This window comes from Bos grunniens, chromosome 3, assembly GCF_055505025.1.
Source record: "Bos grunniens cultivar Pamir isolate PY7600 chromosome 3, Bosgru_T2T1.0, whole genome shotgun sequence".
NCBI classification, from domain to species: domain Eukaryota; kingdom Metazoa; phylum Chordata; class Mammalia; order Artiodactyla; family Bovidae; genus Bos; species Bos grunniens.
Genome location: NC_141167.1, coordinates 17,613,435 through 17,633,305, shown reverse-complemented (window position 1 = coordinate 17,633,305; position 19,871 = coordinate 17,613,435). Strand labels below are relative to the sequence as shown.

Genomic DNA, 19,871 nt, shown 5'->3' with positions numbered 1-19,871 from the left:
CAAGAACACTGGAGTGGGTTGCCATTTTGTGCTCGGCAAACCTGTCAGTGAATTCTTGAGCCTTTAACCACTTAGTAATCTCTCTCCCTCTTCCCATAAATATCTCCTCTCAGGAAAGGATGGAGCTTAATGTGTCACCTTTCCTGGGATCATTAACATTCCCACTGCAATCTATGGGCCTTACGCCAAGGGAATGAAAGGCTGATGCAGGAACTCAGAGAGGGCAGGCTTCTGCTTTGCTGGCAAGGGATGGAAGGAAAGCCCGAACCATGAGGGGCTCATTCCCTCAATAACAAGCGATTTCATGTGATTAAGTGCCCTAGTGCTCTTGGGTATCACCTTGACCTGGACATCAGGGTGAAGGGAAAGAAGCTGAGTTGCTTCTGGGATATTTGGGATCTCTCAGGCTCCTAGACTGGGCTTGAAATTTACTATTTAGCCTCGAACCAATTTTTTTTTTTTTTTTTAATTAAAATGATCACTCTGTCCCCGAACAGGTCCATAAGATTGTGAGAATGATCCGACCCCAAACTAGTTAGTACAATGATGAATAACCAACCTTGCTTAAATCAACTTTTTGAAACCACAATATTTCCTCCATATTACTTCCAAAAAGAATAATATATTTTCATGGGTAATTACGTTCTGATTTCCTTTCGACTCTATTATTTATATTTGGAGATATGTTTAATGTATTAAAAACAAGATAGAAAAGTGAGTAACTTTTCCAAAGAATTGAGCCTGTTTTTCTTCCTAACCTATATATTGGATTAAATTAATTCTACAGAACTAGACTTTTGCATTTATATGTACAACAGCAGAGAAATGCACATAATAATACAGAGAAATAGCTTTAGAAATAAGTCATTATTGGAAAGCAGAGTTCTAAAAATTAAAACCCATTTTCAATCATTCATACAAATACAGGGAAGAGTCAAGGATAATAAAAGGTAGAATCATTCAGATCTGAATTTGCCTAACATTTTGTGTTTGAGGGACTTGGCTAAGAGCTTTCATATGTATTATCGTATTTAAATTAAAGATGTTTCGTTAAAAAAAAAAACAGAACAGACTTGTAGTTGCTGAGGCAGAGTGATGGCCTGGAGTTTGGGGGTGGTAAATGCAAACTATTACATTTAGAATGAATGAACAAGGTCCTACTGTACAGCACAGGGAACTATATTCAATATCCTATGGATAGTGGGAGTATCCACAGGAAACTATATTCAAAACCATAATGGAAAGGAATATAAAAATAGAATGTATATAAGTGTATAACTCCGTCACTTTGCTGTACAGCAGCGATTGGCAGAACAATGTAAATCAACTATGCTTTAATTTTAAAAAATGACATCTTGTATATGAACCCTTGTACTGGACTGATTATCAAAAGTCTTTGCATTTACACAGACCTGATGCCCAGTGGGTCACCACCCTTTAGATGTGTGGGCACAGAGCACTCATTCATATACACACATGTACATCCCTGGCTTCACAACAAAAATGCAAGCTTCAGAACTAAACTGGCAGGGCTTCCCCGGTGGCTCAGTCTTCAAGAATCTGCCTGCTAATGCAGGAGACGTGGGTTTGATCCCTGATCTGGGAAGATCCTACATGCTGTGGAGGAACTAAGCCTGTGTGCCACAACTATTGAAGTCTGTGCTGTAGAGCCCCAGAGCCACAACTACTGAAGCCCGTGTGCCCTAGAGTCCCTGCTCTGAAACAAGAGAAGCCACCACAAGACCGCACAACTGCAACGAGCAGTGACCCCTGCTCGCCACAACTAGAGAAAAGCCCACGCGACGACGAAGAGCCAGCACGGACAAAAAATAAATAATTGATTAACAACAACAACAAAAAACCCTAAACTGGCTTCTTGAATGCTAGGAAAAAAACACTTCATGTACAAAGCAAGTGGCAGAAATAAGAAAAAGCGCAGAACACCACAGCAGGAAAGCCAGCAAAGGACCTCACTTACGGGAGTTTTTAGAACCACTACATGTGAGTAGGATCAGGTTTACTACTAGCCATGGTTGGCGGTAAAGCTGAGAAAGGAATCAACACTATCAATTAAGTGGATAATAATCCATCAAGTGCTGCGCACTACCATGTCGTGTGAGGAGGAATATGTGTCATCCCAAACATGATCTGGCTCATCCCAATCATTCTCCACATTTTCTCCGGTCTTTTTCTACCCTACCCCCCAGCATTTCCTCATACGGAAGTTATTTTTATTCTTACTATGCCGCTCTTCCTTTCCTTTTAAAGGTCTTTGTTACAATGCTCCAAAGAAAATTGCACCTCCACCCCATTAAGACTCACAGTCATTATGAGGCCACCTTCTCTTTCCGCCAGATGCTATTTTGAGGTCATTTAATTCAGTTCAACCTTTATTGAACTGTTGCAATGAGTCAGACACAGAAATACAAAGATGAGCCAGGTGGTCTCTGCCTACCAGGAGTTTATTGTCTCTTTATGGAGAAAGATACTGACATCATTCAGTCACTCAACACACATTTATCATTTCACATAGTCCTTCAGTGAAGATTTATTGAGCACCTACTTTGGGCCAAACCCAGTGTAAGAGTTGGGTTTCCCCAGCAGGACTCCTGGAGACAAGGACTGAAGTACAGGAGGTTTATCATCAGGGTGGTAATTTCAGGAAACACTGGGAGGGGAGAGGAGAAGACAATGCTGCAAATAAAAGGTGTCTTAGGAAGTGAGTGATGACCTTGGCACCCAGAGCTTAATCCTGCTGGGCAACAATAAGAAATGGTTTAGTGCACACTCCTTGGTTACCACACCCAAGGGGCAAGGGAGCTAGTGATTTATAATTTTATATGTATTCTAAGTCTGGCTGAGAGCGGATCCAGGGGTGTGGTGTTAATTCCCTGGCCCTTCTGGCTTACCATACACGTGTGGACAAAGTGACCTCCTGTAAGCAGAGAAAGCTGTCAGGCAGAGATTCAGGTACTACTGATGGTTAGATGCAGGATGGGGCGGGGCGGGGGGGTAGGGGTGCCATCAAATGTAAGAGCAAAGCACCATGGGAGAGCCTCTGACAGTGAAGGAACATGCATCCAGGCACCGTCTTAAGGGCTGGGCACAGGGGCGGAGGTGTGTGCGTGAGATTTAAGAAGAAAGAAGACAGACAACTGTAATTAATGTCAGTGAGGTTCTACAGAGCACCTGGGTATTAAGAAGAGTTATCAGTCTGGTTTGGGCAGGGGCTGGGGAGATTCTAACACAATATTAGAAGTGCTCTCGCAGGTATATATATCAGGGTACAGTGACAGCAAAGGAGGAGGGGACAGCTAGGTGATTATTTCTAAGAAAATCAGGGCAAGTTTCAGACAGGAGATGTCGACTCACAGTGCTTCTGGCTCAGAAGAAACATGTGTAACTAATAAAAGCTTTATGTCTACCTCTTGTTGCAAAGGCATGACAACCCATACACACTGAGTTCAGGAATATCCCAGGGCTATTTGCAAAGGCCTTTCAAGAAGTTGAGGCCACAAGAGATGAAAGGCAATTATGACAAAGTGGATAAAGTCCTGGCCTCCACGTCAGAGACTTGATTTAACTTGTGCTGTCATTGAACAGCTTGGCAAGACAAAAAATGTCCCTGGGTCTCAGTTTGCTCTTCTGTAAAAGAGAACAACTTGAAAACCTTCCTCTCTCCCTCACCTCACCAACACAATCTTTCCTGCAACCACAAAGACAACCCTCATCAAGCCCTTCCCCCCTTTCACGTCAGTCTCTCAAGACTCCAGTCTCCAAGGCCCTGTCCCTGGACTCTGAGCCACACCCACCCCAGTTCTGACACTGCCTTTTCTACTCCCACCTCCGCCTCCCCTGTGTCCTAGGGGACTCAGTCAATGGGACTCAATGGGCAGCAAATCCCCTATCCTCGACCTTTTCAGTGAGTGTTCCTTTCCTCTTCTTTTTTGAGTCTAATTGACCCCTGCCTCTCCCCAGTGGCACTGCTTCTTACTCCCTCCCAAGCTGTGGTGGTTTTCTCTCTCTCACGCCGGGGGTCACTGGGCCTGGAGGTAGGAGAGACGTGCTCCTTGCTTCTCACTGTGGCTTGACCATCCCCCTTCTCTCCTCCTAAGACACCCAGTCTGACTCTCGTCCAACCACACCACATCTCCCTACTTGTGCAGGTCTTCTAAGGCTCCCAGTCACTCCCCTGTCCTTGAAGCTTTAGCTCCAGATTCACTGACTCTCTTGCACTGTCATAGATACTGGTGACTTCAATATCCCAATGCAGGGGACCTGGGTTTGATACCTGGTGGAGAAGGCAATGGCAACCCACTCCAGTACTCTTGCCTGGGAAATCCCATGGACGGAGGAGCCTGGTAGGCTGCTGTCCATGGGGTCGCTAAGAGTCGGACACAACTGAGCGACTTCACTTTCACTTTTCACTTTCATGCTTTGGAGAAGGAAATGGCAACCCACTCCAGTGTTCTTGCCTGCAGAATCCCAAGGACGGGGGAGCCTGGTGGGCTGCCGTCTATGGGGTTGCACAGAGTTGGACACGACTGAAGCGACTTAGCAGGAGCAGGGAACTAGATCCCACATGCCGCAACTAAGAGTCCGCATGCTGCAGCTAAAGATCCTGCATGCCGCAGGGAAGAGCAAAGATCCCATGTGTTGCAACTAAGACCCAGCGTAGCCAAAGAAAGAAGTCAATTAATTAAAATTTAAAAAAAAGAATTCTTCCGATGCCCAGGTCTCTCCATCTTTTGACTTCCTTTCCTCCAAGGATCCTGTCCATCACCCCAGCCCAGCCACCACTCCCAGTTACATTCCAGACTTTATGCAGTGATCAGAACTCCCATCTCCAACCACTGCGCCCTATATTTCCAGCTCACTCTCTCGTACCCCAACTCCAGCCACAGTTTGATACCATCTGGAACTACCATGCACGGGTCCCCCATCTTTTTACTGCCCTTCACCCGCTTCATGCCCTCACTTCCGCCCTTACACTATTTAAATTCCATAGTGAAGCACCACACATATTACCCTCATGTCCTTGCACCCATTTCTTGCTTGGCTAAACCACAATCCCAGTAACCCTGACCCCACTCTGCGTACTTCATGTGTTCTTCTATGCAATGCAGCATGGCTGGAGAAAAAATACACAAATCTGTTGGCTGGTCTCAAGGGCATCCCTACCGCTGCCTGGTAAGCATTGTTTCCCTAGTCCACTCACTCTCCCTCAACCCCAAACAACTATTTCACACTTTGTCTTCTTGCCTCAAATCTTTACTTCTTCCTACCTCCTTCTCATTCTGACTCTTCCTATTTCAATGATTCTGAAGCAATCAGAAAAGAACTTCTCTGTAAGTTTCCACTATCACATCTACTCACCTAGCTGTTCCTTTGCCAATAGGTTACCTTCTCTATTATACAGCGGCTGAAGTGTCCTTGTTCCTAGCTTAAGCCAACTTCTTGAAATATGCATTCGATCCCAACCCCTCTCAGGCATTTAAGGCAATGCTCCAGCAATTAATCTCCTTCTCCTAAATCTCCCATTTCCCTCTATCAGATCATTCACACTAACATAAAATATGGTGTTATTTCTCTCTTCTTTAATAAAAGCCTCTCAAATTCATCTTTGAGCAATATCTTAGCTCAAGCTGCTATTACAAAATATCATAGCCTGGGTGGCTTAAACAACAGACATTTATCTTGCACAGTTATGGACACTGGAAGTCTGATATTGGGGTCTGATACTGCCTTCTTGCTGTATCCTCACACGGCAAGGAGAAAGAGACAGAGAGAAAGATCAAGTTCTCTCAACTCTTGTTATAAAGGCATTAATTGGATCATGAAGACCCCACCCTCATGATCTCATCTAAATCTCATGACTCAAAGGCTCTACCTCCAGATACCATCACATCAGAAGTTAGGGCTTCAGCATATGAGTTTTGGGAGAACACAATTCAGTCCATACAAGTTATCAATCCATTCTTCACCTTTCCATTATAATAAAACTCCTAAGACAGTGCGTGTATTCACTGTGTTCCATTGCTTCATTGAAACTGCTCTTATCAGAGTCACTAATGCTAAGCCCATAGTTTAAATCCAATGGTCACTTCTCAGTCCTCATCTAACTTGATTTACCAACCACAGCTGAAATAGTCTCATCATGTCTTCCTTCTTTAAATATTTTCTCCACTCAGCTTCCAGCACACCACACTCTCCAGGGTTTACTTCTTTTACCTAGGATTCTTTGCTGGTTCCTCTCCCTCTCCCCAGAGCGTCCCCAATGGCTCGGCAGTAAAGAATACACCTGCAATGCAGGAGAAGTGGGATCCCTGAGTATGGGAGATCCTCTGGAGGAGGAAATGGCAACCCACTCCAGTATTCTTGCCTGGAAAAAACTCCATGGACAGAGGAAGCTGGTGGGCTACAGTCCATGGGGTTGTAAGAGTTGGACACGACTGAGTGACTAAGCATGCTTTCTCCTTCTCCCCAACCAGTGAACAGTGAAGTGTCCCAGAGCTCAGTCCCTGGATCTCTTTTCTGTCTGTAGTCACTCCTGGGAGACCTGTATGGAGATGATTCTACTTTTTATATCCTCAGGCCAGGACTTTCCCCTGAATTGCAACTGATATGACAAACTGCCTACTTACCATTTCCATTTGGATGTCTAATGGGCACCTTAGGCAGTCCTGATCCTCACCACCTACCCAAACCTACTCCCCTCGCACCCTTTGCATATGAATATAGTAAACCTGATTCTCACAGCTGTTTAGGACAAACATTGGAACTTTGAAGGCCTCCTTGATTAGTCTTTCTTACATGTCCAATGTCTGATCCAGTAGGCAAATCCTGACAACTCTGTCTTCAAAACATATCCAAAATCCAGTCTCTTTTCCCCTCCTCCCCTGAAATCATTCTAGTCCAACAATCAGCATCCTCCATCTCTCACCTGAGTTGCAGCAACATCCTCCTAGGGGATCTCTCTACCTCTGCCCTTGCTGCCATCAGTCTATTCTCAGCACTACGGCCAGTGTGGTCCTGTGCACGTAGGGCAGGTCACATCACCCCTCTGCTCAAAAGTCTTCAGCGGATTCCCAGCTCATTCCAGGGTAAGACAGAAAGTGCATCAGTGACTCACAAGGCCCTATATACAGGGTCCCCTCCCACCCTCACCTCTCTGACCTCCTCTCCTAATGCTCATTCTTACTCATTCTGCTCTGGCCACACTGGTTTCCTCGCTGTTCCCTCTCCCTGAACCACCCTATGCCCAGATATCCCAAACAGCTTGTGTCTTTATCTCCTTCAGGTCTTTTACTTGAACCTCATGCTCTGGGTGAAGACCACTCCAGCCACCCTGTCTAAAACTACAATCCCTTCTCTCGCCCCCAGAAATGCACTACTTTTTCTTCCTTCTTCCTTCCTTCCTTTTTTCCTCCTTAGCTCTTTTCACCATATGCTAATATATTTTACCTCCTTTGTATTCTATTTCCCCATCTAGAATGTAATCTCCTCGAGAGGCAGGGATTTCTGTCTGTTTTCTTCTGATGCCTAGATCAATACTCCACACATAGTAGGCAGTCAACAGATATTTATAAAGCAAATGAATGAACAAAATCCTAATAATGAGGGAGACTGTGTCTGTTCTTACTCTCCATTGTGTCTCCAGCACCTAGCACAGCACCTGGCCTGGCACAGAGTGGGCACCCAATTGATATTTGTGGAATGAAGTAAAGAAATGAATAGGATTGTTGTGAAGATTAACTGACACATAAATTATATTAAACTATTAGGAGGAGAAGGGGGCGGCAGATGATGAGATGGTTGGATAGCATTACTGACTCAATGAACATGAGTTTGAGCAAACTCTGGGAGATAGTGAAGGATGGGGAAGCCCGGAGCGCTGCAATTTATGGGGTAGCAAACAGTTGGATACAACTTAGCAACTAAACAATAGCAACAACAATTACAATACCAGAGTTATAGGAACGAGGAACCATTATTCCTGTTTATTCTTCAATGCATAGTAACTTAACTGTATCCCTTCCTCACAACGAAATCTTGAGTTACTTTTTAATAGTGAAGGATCGAGTAGAATTAGATTGAGAATTTTGGATTCTGTTGTAGTTTTGTAACAAAACAATATAAAATTCAAATAAGGTCAAGTCTCTCTGGGAAATAGGTACTGTGGCCTACCTATCTACTGGAGAAGTTGGTGGAGTGGGGATAAGCCTAGCAGTAATGTACCTGGATGTCAGTGGACTCTACTAAGAAGAGGAATGACAAGGGGGATGGATGGATGCAGATGACCTGGATCTCTCTGATGATGGCTGTATCCCTTCTACCAGGCAAGCTTAACCAATTTGGTGGAGGGTATGGTAGTAACAACAAGTGATTCAGAAACCTATAAAGTAGGGCTCTGAGATCCACTAAGGACCCCCATCTATTAGTTCTAGAATGTTTTCCAACACAGTTCATGAGCTGTCCCTAAAAATAGCTGTTAGGAACATCAACATAAACCACACTTCAACCCATCCTCAGTCCTGGAGGTCAGCCCACAGTAATAAATGTGGACCCACGGGGTAGAGCATATCCATTCAGCACTCACGTCAGTCTGGAAACATTATATGGTCGGTGCTTCCACCCACTCCCTGATCTTTCCACTAGTGCTGGATGCTGGTTTATTCGGATTACAGGGTGTCAGGCACAGGCCTTTAGCATGGACTAAGGTTAAAGATCAACCTTTGTGCACAAAGTTGAGCCTGGTATGCTTTCTTGCTAGTGTCTTCTTGCACAGTAATGGGAATCCATCCTTTCTCTACAAGGCCCCTGTCCTCTTTTGGAAGGCTGACAAAAGACCATTTTCTCATTCAAATTTAATTAAGATTTCTCCCCACCCAAACATTTTAAATCGTACACACCTGATTCCTACAAAGAACCATGTGAGAGTCTCGCAGAACAACTTAATGTAAAGAACCTGACCTAGAAACTGCCATATAGCCACCAAGGTTTTAACTCTGAAAGTAAGGGAAGAATGCTGAATCATCCTGCTCCTAGGAGCCAAACTGTAACACATCCTCATTTCCAGGTCAGACTCATCTCTTCTGTCTTGGTATCTGTTCCTGAGTTTGGGGCTATACTTGCTTCTTGAGACAGTTAATTGTAAAGACCTGTGGGTGGTCAAAACACTTGATCTGCACCAATGACTCTGCCCTCAAATAAATAAACATCCTCATCACGAAAACAGTTATGCATCCAGTCATGAAATCTCAGACACAGCACCTAATTACAGCACAAGTCTCACATACCTGCATTAGCCTCTCACACAGCTGCATTAGCCTTTAACAAATGTCAACTGAAGGTCTACTACGTACCTGTTCTGGAGCATACATTTGAGCAATATCCAGTCATTTTGGGGGGTGAGAGAAGATGAACTTTGTAAATACGTAAATTACAATAAAATACAATGAATGCTATCTTACTCGGCAGCAGATGGAAGAGAAAGATGCTTGGGGACCAGGTAAGGAGTCAAGACAGACTTTAGAGAAAAGAAAGACTTGAGATGCATATAAAGGGTGAATAGGAGCTCCCCAAGGGGCAGGGAGCTGGACCAGATGAGCATCTCAGGCAGAAGCAATTTCAGTGCACGGGGCAAGGTGAAGTCAGTACAGCTGATGCATGGGATGGAGTGGAGGCAAGGAAACAGAAAGTGCTGAGCCCAGAATTACTCAGTGTTGGTCCCCAACTGCCAGCCAGCACCATATGCCCAGACACCCTGACTGGGCACATAATTATCAGATTAATATGTAAAAAGAAACTTGGCCTATGGCATATGATAAATGCTCCATGTGTTTCATTTTGAATATTCCTACGTGCATTTTTGTGCATTATTCACCACCACTGTATCCTCACGATTGAGAATAATTAACAAAAATGTGTTGAATGAATGAAGAACTTGTGGTTTCTAAGAAGGACATGGCGATGCACAGATTCTCATAATGCTACATCCAGCAGGAAGGTGAACGGAAAGTGTTTTCTACAGGATTGCTTCAGTCACCTGAAGGTCATTCACTCCTCCCAGTAGTCTCCCCACCCGAATCTATGCTCAGTAGTTCAGACCACTGGGTTAAATAACCATAGAACCTTGCATTTGCAGCATTTCTTCAGTTTACTTGTATTATTCTGTTTAAAATAATTGCAGTGTTTAAATCCAAAACTTTGACCCTCTTGTCTGAATTCTACTTCATATATAACCTGAAATTCTTATCTCTGGATTTGGGTTCCCACTAGCCTCCATGGAGGGAAGATGGGCAATGAATTTAAGGAACTGGCGGAGTCACTGCCCGTTCTTGTCTCAAAATGACCCCTTCATCTACTCCCACATGAATCTAAAGAAAGAATGGAAAGGAGCAAAGATATGAAGCCTGAGTAAAGGTGACACTTTAACTTCCTAAACTATCACATTACTCTGCAACATCACGGTCTAGCCTCAATGTAATGTAATTCTGTTCAATTTCATATCTACTGAGAAAGGTATTGGGCTGGCCAAAAAGTTCATTTGAGTTCTTCTATAACATCTTACAGAAAACCCCAAACTTTTTGGCAATACTATAGGTTGCAGATGTCCAAGGATACACTTATTCCATCATCACTGGCTGGGAATTAGAGTAGGTTGTTAACCGTCACTCCATCTCTCTGATCATTAGGCTTTTCATTTATAAAATGAAGGGGTCAGAATGGATGATCCCAAACTCATTCCCAGCTCCCACAATAATTCTCAAATAGGAAAGGACATCAGTACCATTGTAACTATTTCTGGATTTCAAAGCCAGTAATTTCTAGAGTTTATTTCAGAGGAATACTTTGGCTTAACAAATTACCAACAGTTTTCTATAACTGACTCTAGAAGAAACTGGGAAATAGACTGCATATTTTAATTCATTTAAACACATTTATTGAGTGCCTAGTACGTGAGAGGCGCTATTTAGACACTGTTACAGCATTGAACAAAGCAAAGGAGCCCAGTCTTCTCATGGAACTCACTTGTGCTTTAATTAATCCCCCCACGTACCACGCACCGAATAAGTCTTCTGACTGCTTTGGACAGCAGAAACAGTGATCTAATAGGTTTGTTTTATGTGTTGTGACTTGTGTGGGGCAATCACTGAATTAGCAAAAAGTTAAAACTGCTTCAAAAAGTAACTGTGTTCATTTTCTTGATCGAGTAGGCAAATAACTATGTAGATCTTCTTGTAGTTTAGAAAGAAGTAACTACTGGCTTCTGAATAGATTGAGATACATTCACACATGAATTTCAGCAAAATTTTAAGACACTAAACAAAAGAGTGGAAATGTTTCCTGCAGCATTAGAATTTAATTTTCTATTTTCCTATGACTGTTTAAAATGGGGTTTTAGATACAAAACAGAGAGCATTCCCCTACTCTTTCACGGAATGCATGATGGGTCTATAAAAAGGAAAATGATGTAGGATGATGTGCCCGTATCTCAAAAAAGGCATCTTTACAGGCTGGAAAAAAAAATTTAAAAAGAGCAAACTCTTGGGGGTGGAAAGATGTATATACTAGATCTAGATCAGTAAAATACGACAGATCATTCCATTTAAGTACAGTACTGACAGATATGGCTGGAGGAACCCTAACCCTTAGCTTTATAAATGAGAAAGCTGAGATTCAAAGACATAAAGAGACCTGGTCAAGGCAAAGCCAAGATACTTGTTAGCAGCAAAACTGTAATAATCCAATCCTGCTGATTCCTCGTCTAGCAATCCAGCTCAGCATTAACTAACTGTGAGAATTTTTAGCAAATCAAGACTAGAGAGAGGGAGCCCTTTATGGTTGACAGCCACTCTTTTAGACTAAATGTATATGACACCCAATGTTTGGAGTATATTTCTCCAACAGACTGTTCAATCTGATACTACTTATGAAGGTTTTTGATTAATTTATGGATGAAACATCTGGAACAGATATGGTCCACTTAGAAACAGGTCATATTCAAAATCTCATATGTATGTAGCCTGTTCAGAAGTTGGGACCCCTTTCCCCTGCCAAAGAAAAGTAACAAATTATGAGTTTATTTAACCAGGCATGGTTGAAACAATATAAATGATATTCCAAGAAACACTCTCAGTGGGCCCAAAGCTCCTTGAGTCCTGGACCCCTGTGGATACCACCATTCTGGAGGCTGCAGAGACTCAAACACTGTAAGCCAGGGGAAGGTTCCTAAACCAGGATTCTTAAGCCAGAAACTGTTTATATTAGGATAATTAAGAATATCTAAAAACACACAACCTTTTGAGGTCATGGTCACAGCTGATAACCATGTCTTACCGCCCCTCTCCCATTCCCTACTCCCCAAATCTCTCGAACACAGTAGTGGAGAAATCAATGCAGCCAGAATGGTCTCTACCTGAAATCTTGACTTTTCTGGAATCAGAATTTAATACTTTCAGAGAGGAAGATCAGTTTAAAGAAAACCCATCAAAGGTCTCCTCTCCTACTTTATACTCGAGAGGTAATTCTAATCTTTCTCAGATATCTCCCCATCTGCAAGTTTCTAGCTTGGAAATAATAGTCTATGCAGTGCACTGCTGATGCTTGGACACTCTAGGAAAACTTTTAAAAACATTCATCTTAATGGCAATTTTGTAAATTTAGTGTTGGCTCTTATAAATCTAAACTGGCAGGGTACTGAAGCGAGCAGAATTTGCTAATTTGGGGTTAGCTTCATTTTCCTCGGACCTCCAGGCGACTTCAGGTGAATTCAAGTTCCTTCCAGACTAAGTCTCCTAAGTGAATTAAACCTCGTTCTCAAATCTTGCCCTCAGGGCAGATGCTGGTGGTCAAAAAAGCTTCCAAGATTAGGGAATTTCTCTAAACCAAAGAGGTCTCTCGGGGGAGAGCGGCAGGTTTGGGTGACCCAAAGGAGACTTGGCCGGGGGAGGCCCGATGCGCGGGGCCACCCGCTGGCTCTCGGGGACCCCGGAGCGCCACCCCACCCTCCCGGGCCCACCTAGCTCACCGAGGTTGCCGCCGACGATGGTGACGGCGATCTGGTCCATGAGCACCGCCCGGAAGCGCACGTCCTGCTCGGAGCAGCGCTGCCGGAGGGCGCGCAGGATCTGCACCTGCGGGTAGTCCTCGCGGATGCGCCGGTCCGTCAGGAACCAGAGCTGGGAGCACATGGCGGCCAGGGCGGCGGCGGCGCCCGGTGGGGCGCGGGCCCCCTCGGCGCCCCGGGCCGCTCGCTCGGGTTGGCGGGCGGGCGGCCGGCGTCCCGGCGAGCGCGCGCCGCGGCTCCGCTCCCGCCGGTGCGCCAGGCGCCTCTGCAGCCCTGACCCAGCGAATCTGCCCGGCCACTCAGCGCCGCCGCCGGCCCCGGCCAGCCAATCAGCGCGCGGCGGCGGACGCGGGCCGGCCACGGGGCCAGCTGCAGAGGCGGCCGCGGCGGGCGGCGCCCGGGAGGGGCGGCGGGGCCGAGGCCTGCGGCGGCCGGGGGAGGGGACCCGAGCGGGGCTGGTGGCCGGGGGAGCCCCGAGCGAGACCGGCGGCGGCGAGGCTGAGCGAGGGCATCCCTGCCCCGCGCTGGACCCCGGTGGGCGTGGCGCTGGCGGCCTGGGTGGGGCGACCCGAGCGGGAGGGATCCGGGCTGCTATCCAGGGAAGCGGGGAGGGTGTCCGGGCTGACGGACTAATGGTCCGCAGCGGGCAGCGGGATGCTTCCCAAAGGCCGTCCCGAACACCTAGGGGCTGAGTGCATCGGCGGCCCCTACAGAACCCGGGCAGGGCCCCGAGGACTTCCTAAGGGAGACTCCAGGGCCTGGCGAAGGTCATCCAGCTAGGCCCCCGGTTTAGACCCTGGCCTTGGACTCCTCTGCCCAAATCGTGGCCTTGAGCTAGGGAACGGGGAGAGAAGGAGGGAGTTGGGTTGTTTGGGTTGAGGGTCCAGATAAATTTGAAGGTGCATTTCTGAGGATCTCCGGTTTTCCCTCGGACACCCGCTCCCAGGTTGCAGCAGTTCTGGGTCTGCAGAACCTCAGTGTGAAGAAAACAGATATGAATCCTTTTAGTCAGAAGGATGACTAGCTGGTCTTCCCCCATCCCTCTAGACCATACAACTGAGTCATCATTAAACACTGTCCTTGGCCCTAGCCAATTGCAAATTCTGCCAGCAAACAACAGTGTTTGTAGCCAGACTTTCCTTTCCAAATCACTGCAGGACTGTAAGTTAGCCATCTTTGGAGACTGCATTTGCTCTTCCCTCTCATTAAAATATTTGTCCTTTTTTTTTTTTTTGGCTTAGGGAGGCAAGAGGAATTTCAAAGCAGACCAAGCAATAATAATTTAGAAATGGGGTAAGATATCTCAGGTAAGGTATAGGCTTCACTGCTGCTGCTGCTGCTATGTCGCTTCAGTCGTGTCTGACTCTGTGCGACCCCATAGACGGCAGCCCACCAGGCTCCCCCGTCCCTGGGATTCTCCAGGCAAGAACACTGGAGTGGGTTGCCATTTCCTTCTCCAATGCATGAAAGTAAAAAGTGAAAGTGAAGTCGCTCAGTTGTGTCCAACTCTTAGAGACCCCATGGACTGCAGCCCACCAGGCTCCTCCATCCATGGGATTTTCCAGGCAAGAGTACTGGAGTGGGGTGCCATTGCACTATATATATATATATATTTTTTTTTTTTGCAGGTGTGTGCATTTATTTACCCACTTGATGTGCCTTGTGCCGTTGGAAAAGTTCTAAGTAGAATTTCAAAAATTAATTCTTTTTCAAGCAGTGTTAAGTAAATCCTTTTGTATTGCAAAATACTCCCCACCATGAATGTATTTTCTTAAAGTAGCAGAAATCTAGTGCCCCATGACTTAGTAACTTTCAGAACTATCTTCTAACCACAGATCGACTTGGGCACTAGAGGCTCTATCTTCTACCTTGACCATTTCCTTAATATCCCATGTTATATATTTTGTAGACCCAGGAAGCAACAGTTAGAACTGGACATGGAACAACAGACTGGTTCCAAATAGGAAAAGGAGTACATCAAGGCAGTATATTGTTACCCTGCTTATTTAACTTATATGCAGAGTACATCATGAGAAACCCTGGGCTGGAAGAAGCACAAGCTGGAATCAAGACTGCCGGGAGAAATATCAATTACCTCAGATATGCAGATGACACCACCCTTATGGCAGAAAGTGAAGAAGAACTAAAAAGCCTCTTGATGAAAGTGAAAGTGGAGAGTGAAAAGGTTGGCTTAAAGCTCAACATTCAGAAAACAAAGATCATGGCATCTGGTCCCATCACTTCATGGCAAATAGATGGGGAAACAGTGGAAACAGTGTCAGACTTTATTTTTTGGGGCTCCAAAATCACTGCAGAAGGTGATTTCAGCCATGAAATTAAAAGACACTTACTCCTTGGAAGGAAAGTTATGACCAACCTAGATAGCATATTCAAAAGCAGAGACATTACTTTGCCAACGAAGTTCTGTCTAGTCAAGGCTATGGTTTTTCCAGTGGTCATGTATGGATGTGAGAGTTGGACTGTGAAGAAGGCTGAGTGCCGAAGAATTGATGCTTTTGAACTGTGGTGTTGGAGAAGACTCTTGAGAGTCCCATGGACTGTGAGGAGATCCAACCAGTCCATTCTGAAGGAGATCAGTCCTGGGTGTTCATTGGAAGGACTGATGCTAAAGCTGAAACTCCAGTACTTTGGCCACCTCATGCGAAGAGTTGACTCATTGGAAAAGACTCTGATGCTGGGAGGGATTGGGGGCAGGAGGAGAAGAGGACGACAGAGGATGAGATGGCTGGATGGCGTCACCGACTTGATGCACATGAGTTTGAGTAAACTCTGGGAGTTGGTGATGGACAGGGAGGCCTGGCCTTCTGCAATTCATGGGGTTGCAAAGAGTCGGACACGACTGAACAACTGAACTGAATTGAATGCTTTCTACTTGGCTTCTGCAGTATCCTACATAGGATGGCTATAAGATGATCAGAACCATAGTTGTCTGGAACAATAATGTGTGTATGAGTCAGTAAATTTAGGAATTGCTTACAATCCATTTTCATAGTCATCTTCATAAGTCAAGAATGTTTAATTCATGTGCAAATGGCTACTAAGATCTCCAATTTTCTCCAAAACCCAGGTTTGAGGAGAACATGATCTGGGGATCCAGATGTTGTCATCACTTCTTCACTGTCTTTGCTCACCCTCCCTAGAAGGTTGCTACCACCACTGTGATCTCTCTTTTCTAGGATGGATGATAAGTGAGGCCCTTGATAGTGACATATCCAGTTAGGAGATAGCTAAGCTTATGTTCCCAGGTGGTGCAGTGGTTAAAAAAAAAAAAAATCCGCCTGCCAATGTAGGAGATGCAAGAGATTCGAGTTCAATCCCTGGGTCGGGAAGATCCCCTGGAATAGGAAATGGCAACCCGTTCCAGTATTCTTGCCTAGAAAATTCCATGGACAGAGTACGCTGGTGGTCTACAGTCCATGGGGCCACAAAGAGTCTGACATGATTGAGCAACTGAGCACACAGACAGTATTTCTTCATAAGAAAAGAAAGAAAGAAAGTGAAGTTGCTCAATCGTGTCTGACTCTTTGCGACCCCATGGACTGTAGCCTACCAGGCTTCTCTGCCCATGGGATTTTCCAGGCAAGGGTACTGGACTGGGTTGCCATTTCTTTCTCCAGGGGATCTGCCTGACCCAGGACTCAAACCCAGGTCTCCCAACATTGCAGGCAGATGCTTTACCCTCTGAGCCACCAGCAAAGCCCTGGTGGGGTCTATTTATTTCTCTTTATAGTCTATTTCTTCATAGATGACTCCCAAATTCAGTTTTAACCCTGACATCTCCTGAGCTTCAACCATAAAAGAACATGCTGTCCTGCCATCACCTCCGTGTCCCTAGAGCTAAACTCATTCTTTCCCCCTTCGTTCCTGATTCAGCTGTCTTAAATACTAAGGAAGATGTATTGTCTCATGTAACAAAAGATCTAGAGGTAGGTAGCTCAAAGGTTTGTTCATTTAACAGCTCAGTGACCTTCTTAGGTACTCAAATTCTTTCTGTCTTTCCACTCTGGCTACCTAAGGCCAGTGCCCCTCATCGTTGCAAAATGGCTGCCATAATTCCAGCTGGCACATGAGTGCATATACTACCCAGTGGAAGTAGAGAGACTGTTTCTTGTCTTATTTAGCAGGGAAAACCTGTCTCAGAAGACTTCAAGCAGACTTCTCACACTCTCCCACATCTGAACCAGTCACCAGCAGGGAGTAAGAAGCCATCATGAGTTACTTAATCATGATTTCCCTCTGTGGCTGAGAATTGAAATCCCACCATCCTTAACAAGCACGTTTAGAATTAGGTGAATCCCTGGGCAAAAATTGGGGTTCTCTTAGAGCAGGGAAAATAGATGTTGGGAGGACAAACAGTGGTGTTTGATACAGATGGGTAATAAGGAAAACGTATCAGGAAAAGCCAGGTCAGGCTATGGTAACAAGTGACTCCAAAGTGGCTTACAACAATGAAGTTTTATTTCTGGAAACACTGAACATGGCCATAACAGATCAGTTTGGCATATTTGAGGTTGTCTTCATGCCAGGACTCAGACTGATAGAGTAAGCTTTTCAAAAAAATAATTGCATCTGTTTATTCAGTTTTTTTGGCTCCGCTGGATCTTCATTGCTCTGCGGTCTTTTCTCTAGTTGCTGAGAGTGCAGGCTGCTCTCCAGTTGTGGTGCATGGACTATTGCGCTGGCTTCATTTGTTGCAGAGCACAGGCTAGACAGCACATGGGCTTCAGTGGTTGCAACACATGGGCTCAGTTGTCGCAGTTCCCAGGCTCAATAGCTGTAGCACACGGTCTTAGTTGCTCCACTGCATGAGGGATCTTCCTAGATCAGGGATCAAACCCAAGCCTTCTGCATTGGCAGGCAGACTCTTTACTACTCAACCACCAGGGAAGCCCTAGAGTAAGCTTTATCTGGAACAATGTTGGTCTCATGGAAAGAGGAAAATGACAATAGTGAATCACGTGCTGATTCTTGATACTTCTGCCTGGCACTTCTACATGTTAGAGCTCAGTCTAAGGTTAGGGAAGTATGATCCTTTCCTGGAAAGAGCAGCAAAAATTTGTAAAAAAGAAACAAAACTGTGACCAACAATGTGGACTGCCACACTCAAGGATGAGAAATAGCCAAATCCTACTCCACTGATCATCCCTCTTCTGTTTAGAGTTCCCAAGGGAACTCTACAGAAGAAAGAAATTGAAATAGGAACCAAAGGATCATTTTATTCATAGTTGAGCTAACACCCAATAACCTCCAGAAAAGAACTCTGCCAAAAGACTGAATCACATGGCTTAGGTTTAAGGCTGAAGTGAAGCTTCGTAATTCCCTGCTCCACCTCCACCCTCTAGATTTGGGGACTGTCATGTGTAAGCATTCCTGCAGAAAGAGAGGAGAAGACGACCAGGTATGCTAGCAGACCGGCTTTACTCATCCAGGTGTGCATCAAGTAGAAAGTGGACCGGTCCTACTTGGAGCAAGAGCAGCACTCCTGACCATGTGACCCCTCAAAATAAAGTGACCCCAACCACTGGTGAAATGTGGACTCGTTAGTGTCCTGGGCTCTGACCAATCAGGTTAATAACTTCTTCCTTCTGAAGGTAGCTAGTCACAGGGGAGGGCAGAGGAAAAGGGAATTTCTTCTTGTTCTCACATTCTCACTTCTGTTTTCTCTGAACCATTAGGAAGAGGGGTAAACAAATGAGTATTCGTTGTCTATTTGCCTCCTCATCTGGACTGTAAGCCTCTCAGGAACAAAGGTCAATGTATTGAGCATCATGTTTCCACATGTGGTAGGAACTCAAGTTTATGTTGATGAAGTTACAACTGTCGTGTAAGAGACATCACTGCAATTTCAGTTGACAAAATTGTGGTCAGTTACAGATGTTCTAGGTTTTTGTGACCTGGGACTCTGGAGCCCTATTTCCTGTCTTACTTCCAACCTTTACTATATACTGACACAAAAGGATACTGAAATGTGGGTCCGCCCAGTGGAAAGAAAGTGAAAGTCTTCATAAATTTTACATGTGACCCCAAACAGATTGATATGCCAAGTTAGAAGATTTAATTGACCTCAATAAATTAGAGAAATGATCGTCAATAGCAGGTTAAAAAGATTAATGGAAAGTAGGACATTGAAAGGGCAAAAGAAGCATCACACACTGATAGGTTCAAGAGAGAAAAAACTGGTCACAAAAAACATGTGTCCAAGAAGACCTGATAGATGTGGCAGACCAGTAACAGAACGAATAGAAAATTGGCAGTAGCTTCCCTGGTGGCTCAGGCGGTAAAGAATCTGCCTGCATTGTGGGACCTGGGTTGATCCCTGGGTTGGGAAGGTCCCCTGGAGAAGGGAATGACTACCCACTCCAGTATTCTTACCTGGAGAATTCCATGGATAGAGGTGCCTGGCAGGCTACAGTCTGTGGGATTGCAAAGAGTCGGACACAACTAAGTGACTAAGACTTTCTTTCTTTCATGTTAACAGAAGTCGATGAAACCAAATTCATCTTCTTATCCCTGGGACCTAGCATGGTGCCTGGAATAGAGTGGACATTGATAAGTAGTTACTGGGAAAAAATGTATGGCTTTGGTCAGATTGTTCATGATATTCCATTCCTCTGCAAAGCCTTTGCATGACCAATGCCTCTCTACTCTTCAAGACCCAGCTCAGATGCAACTCTTCCGTGTGATCTTTCCTAAAATTCACCCTACGCTCACCTAGAAGAAAGTGCTCCAGTTCCAAATCCTCATAAGCAATTAATAACTGCTAGCTTACATTAATTAG

General features: G+C 45.0%; 2 protein-coding genes across 4 annotated transcripts in view; one reads left to right on the top strand and one right to left on the bottom strand.

Annotated features, from left to right (window-relative positions):
- Positions 1–13,196, bottom strand: part of RIMKLA (ribosomal modification protein rimK like family member A) — a 35,181-nt gene extending 21,985 nt beyond the window's left edge. For both annotated transcript variants that reach the window (XM_086382446.1, XM_086382454.1), the window contains exon 1: positions 13,034–13,196. In XM_086382446.1, the coding sequence (XP_086238572.1) occupies positions 13,034–13,196 (163 nt within the window). The remainder of the gene's footprint in view (positions 1–13,033) is intronic.
- LOC147375110 (uncharacterized) lies at positions 13,152–19,638 on the top strand. Of its 2 annotated transcripts, none has more exons than XM_086382481.1 (3): positions 13,152–13,606; positions 14,314–14,379; positions 19,572–19,638. In XM_086382481.1, exons 1-2 carry the CDS (start codon positions 13,159–13,161, stop codon positions 14,367–14,369), a joined length of 504 nt encoding a protein of 167 aa, XP_086238607.1. In that variant the 5' UTR covers positions 13,152–13,158; the 3' UTR covers positions 14,370–14,379; positions 19,572–19,638. The 2 variants fall into 2 exon arrangements, with proteins under 2 accessions (XP_086238607.1, XP_086238596.1); XM_086382470.1 differs by lacking the exon at positions 19,572–19,638 and adding an exon at positions 14,982–16,072.
- Positions 19,639–19,871: the final 233 nt, after the last annotated feature.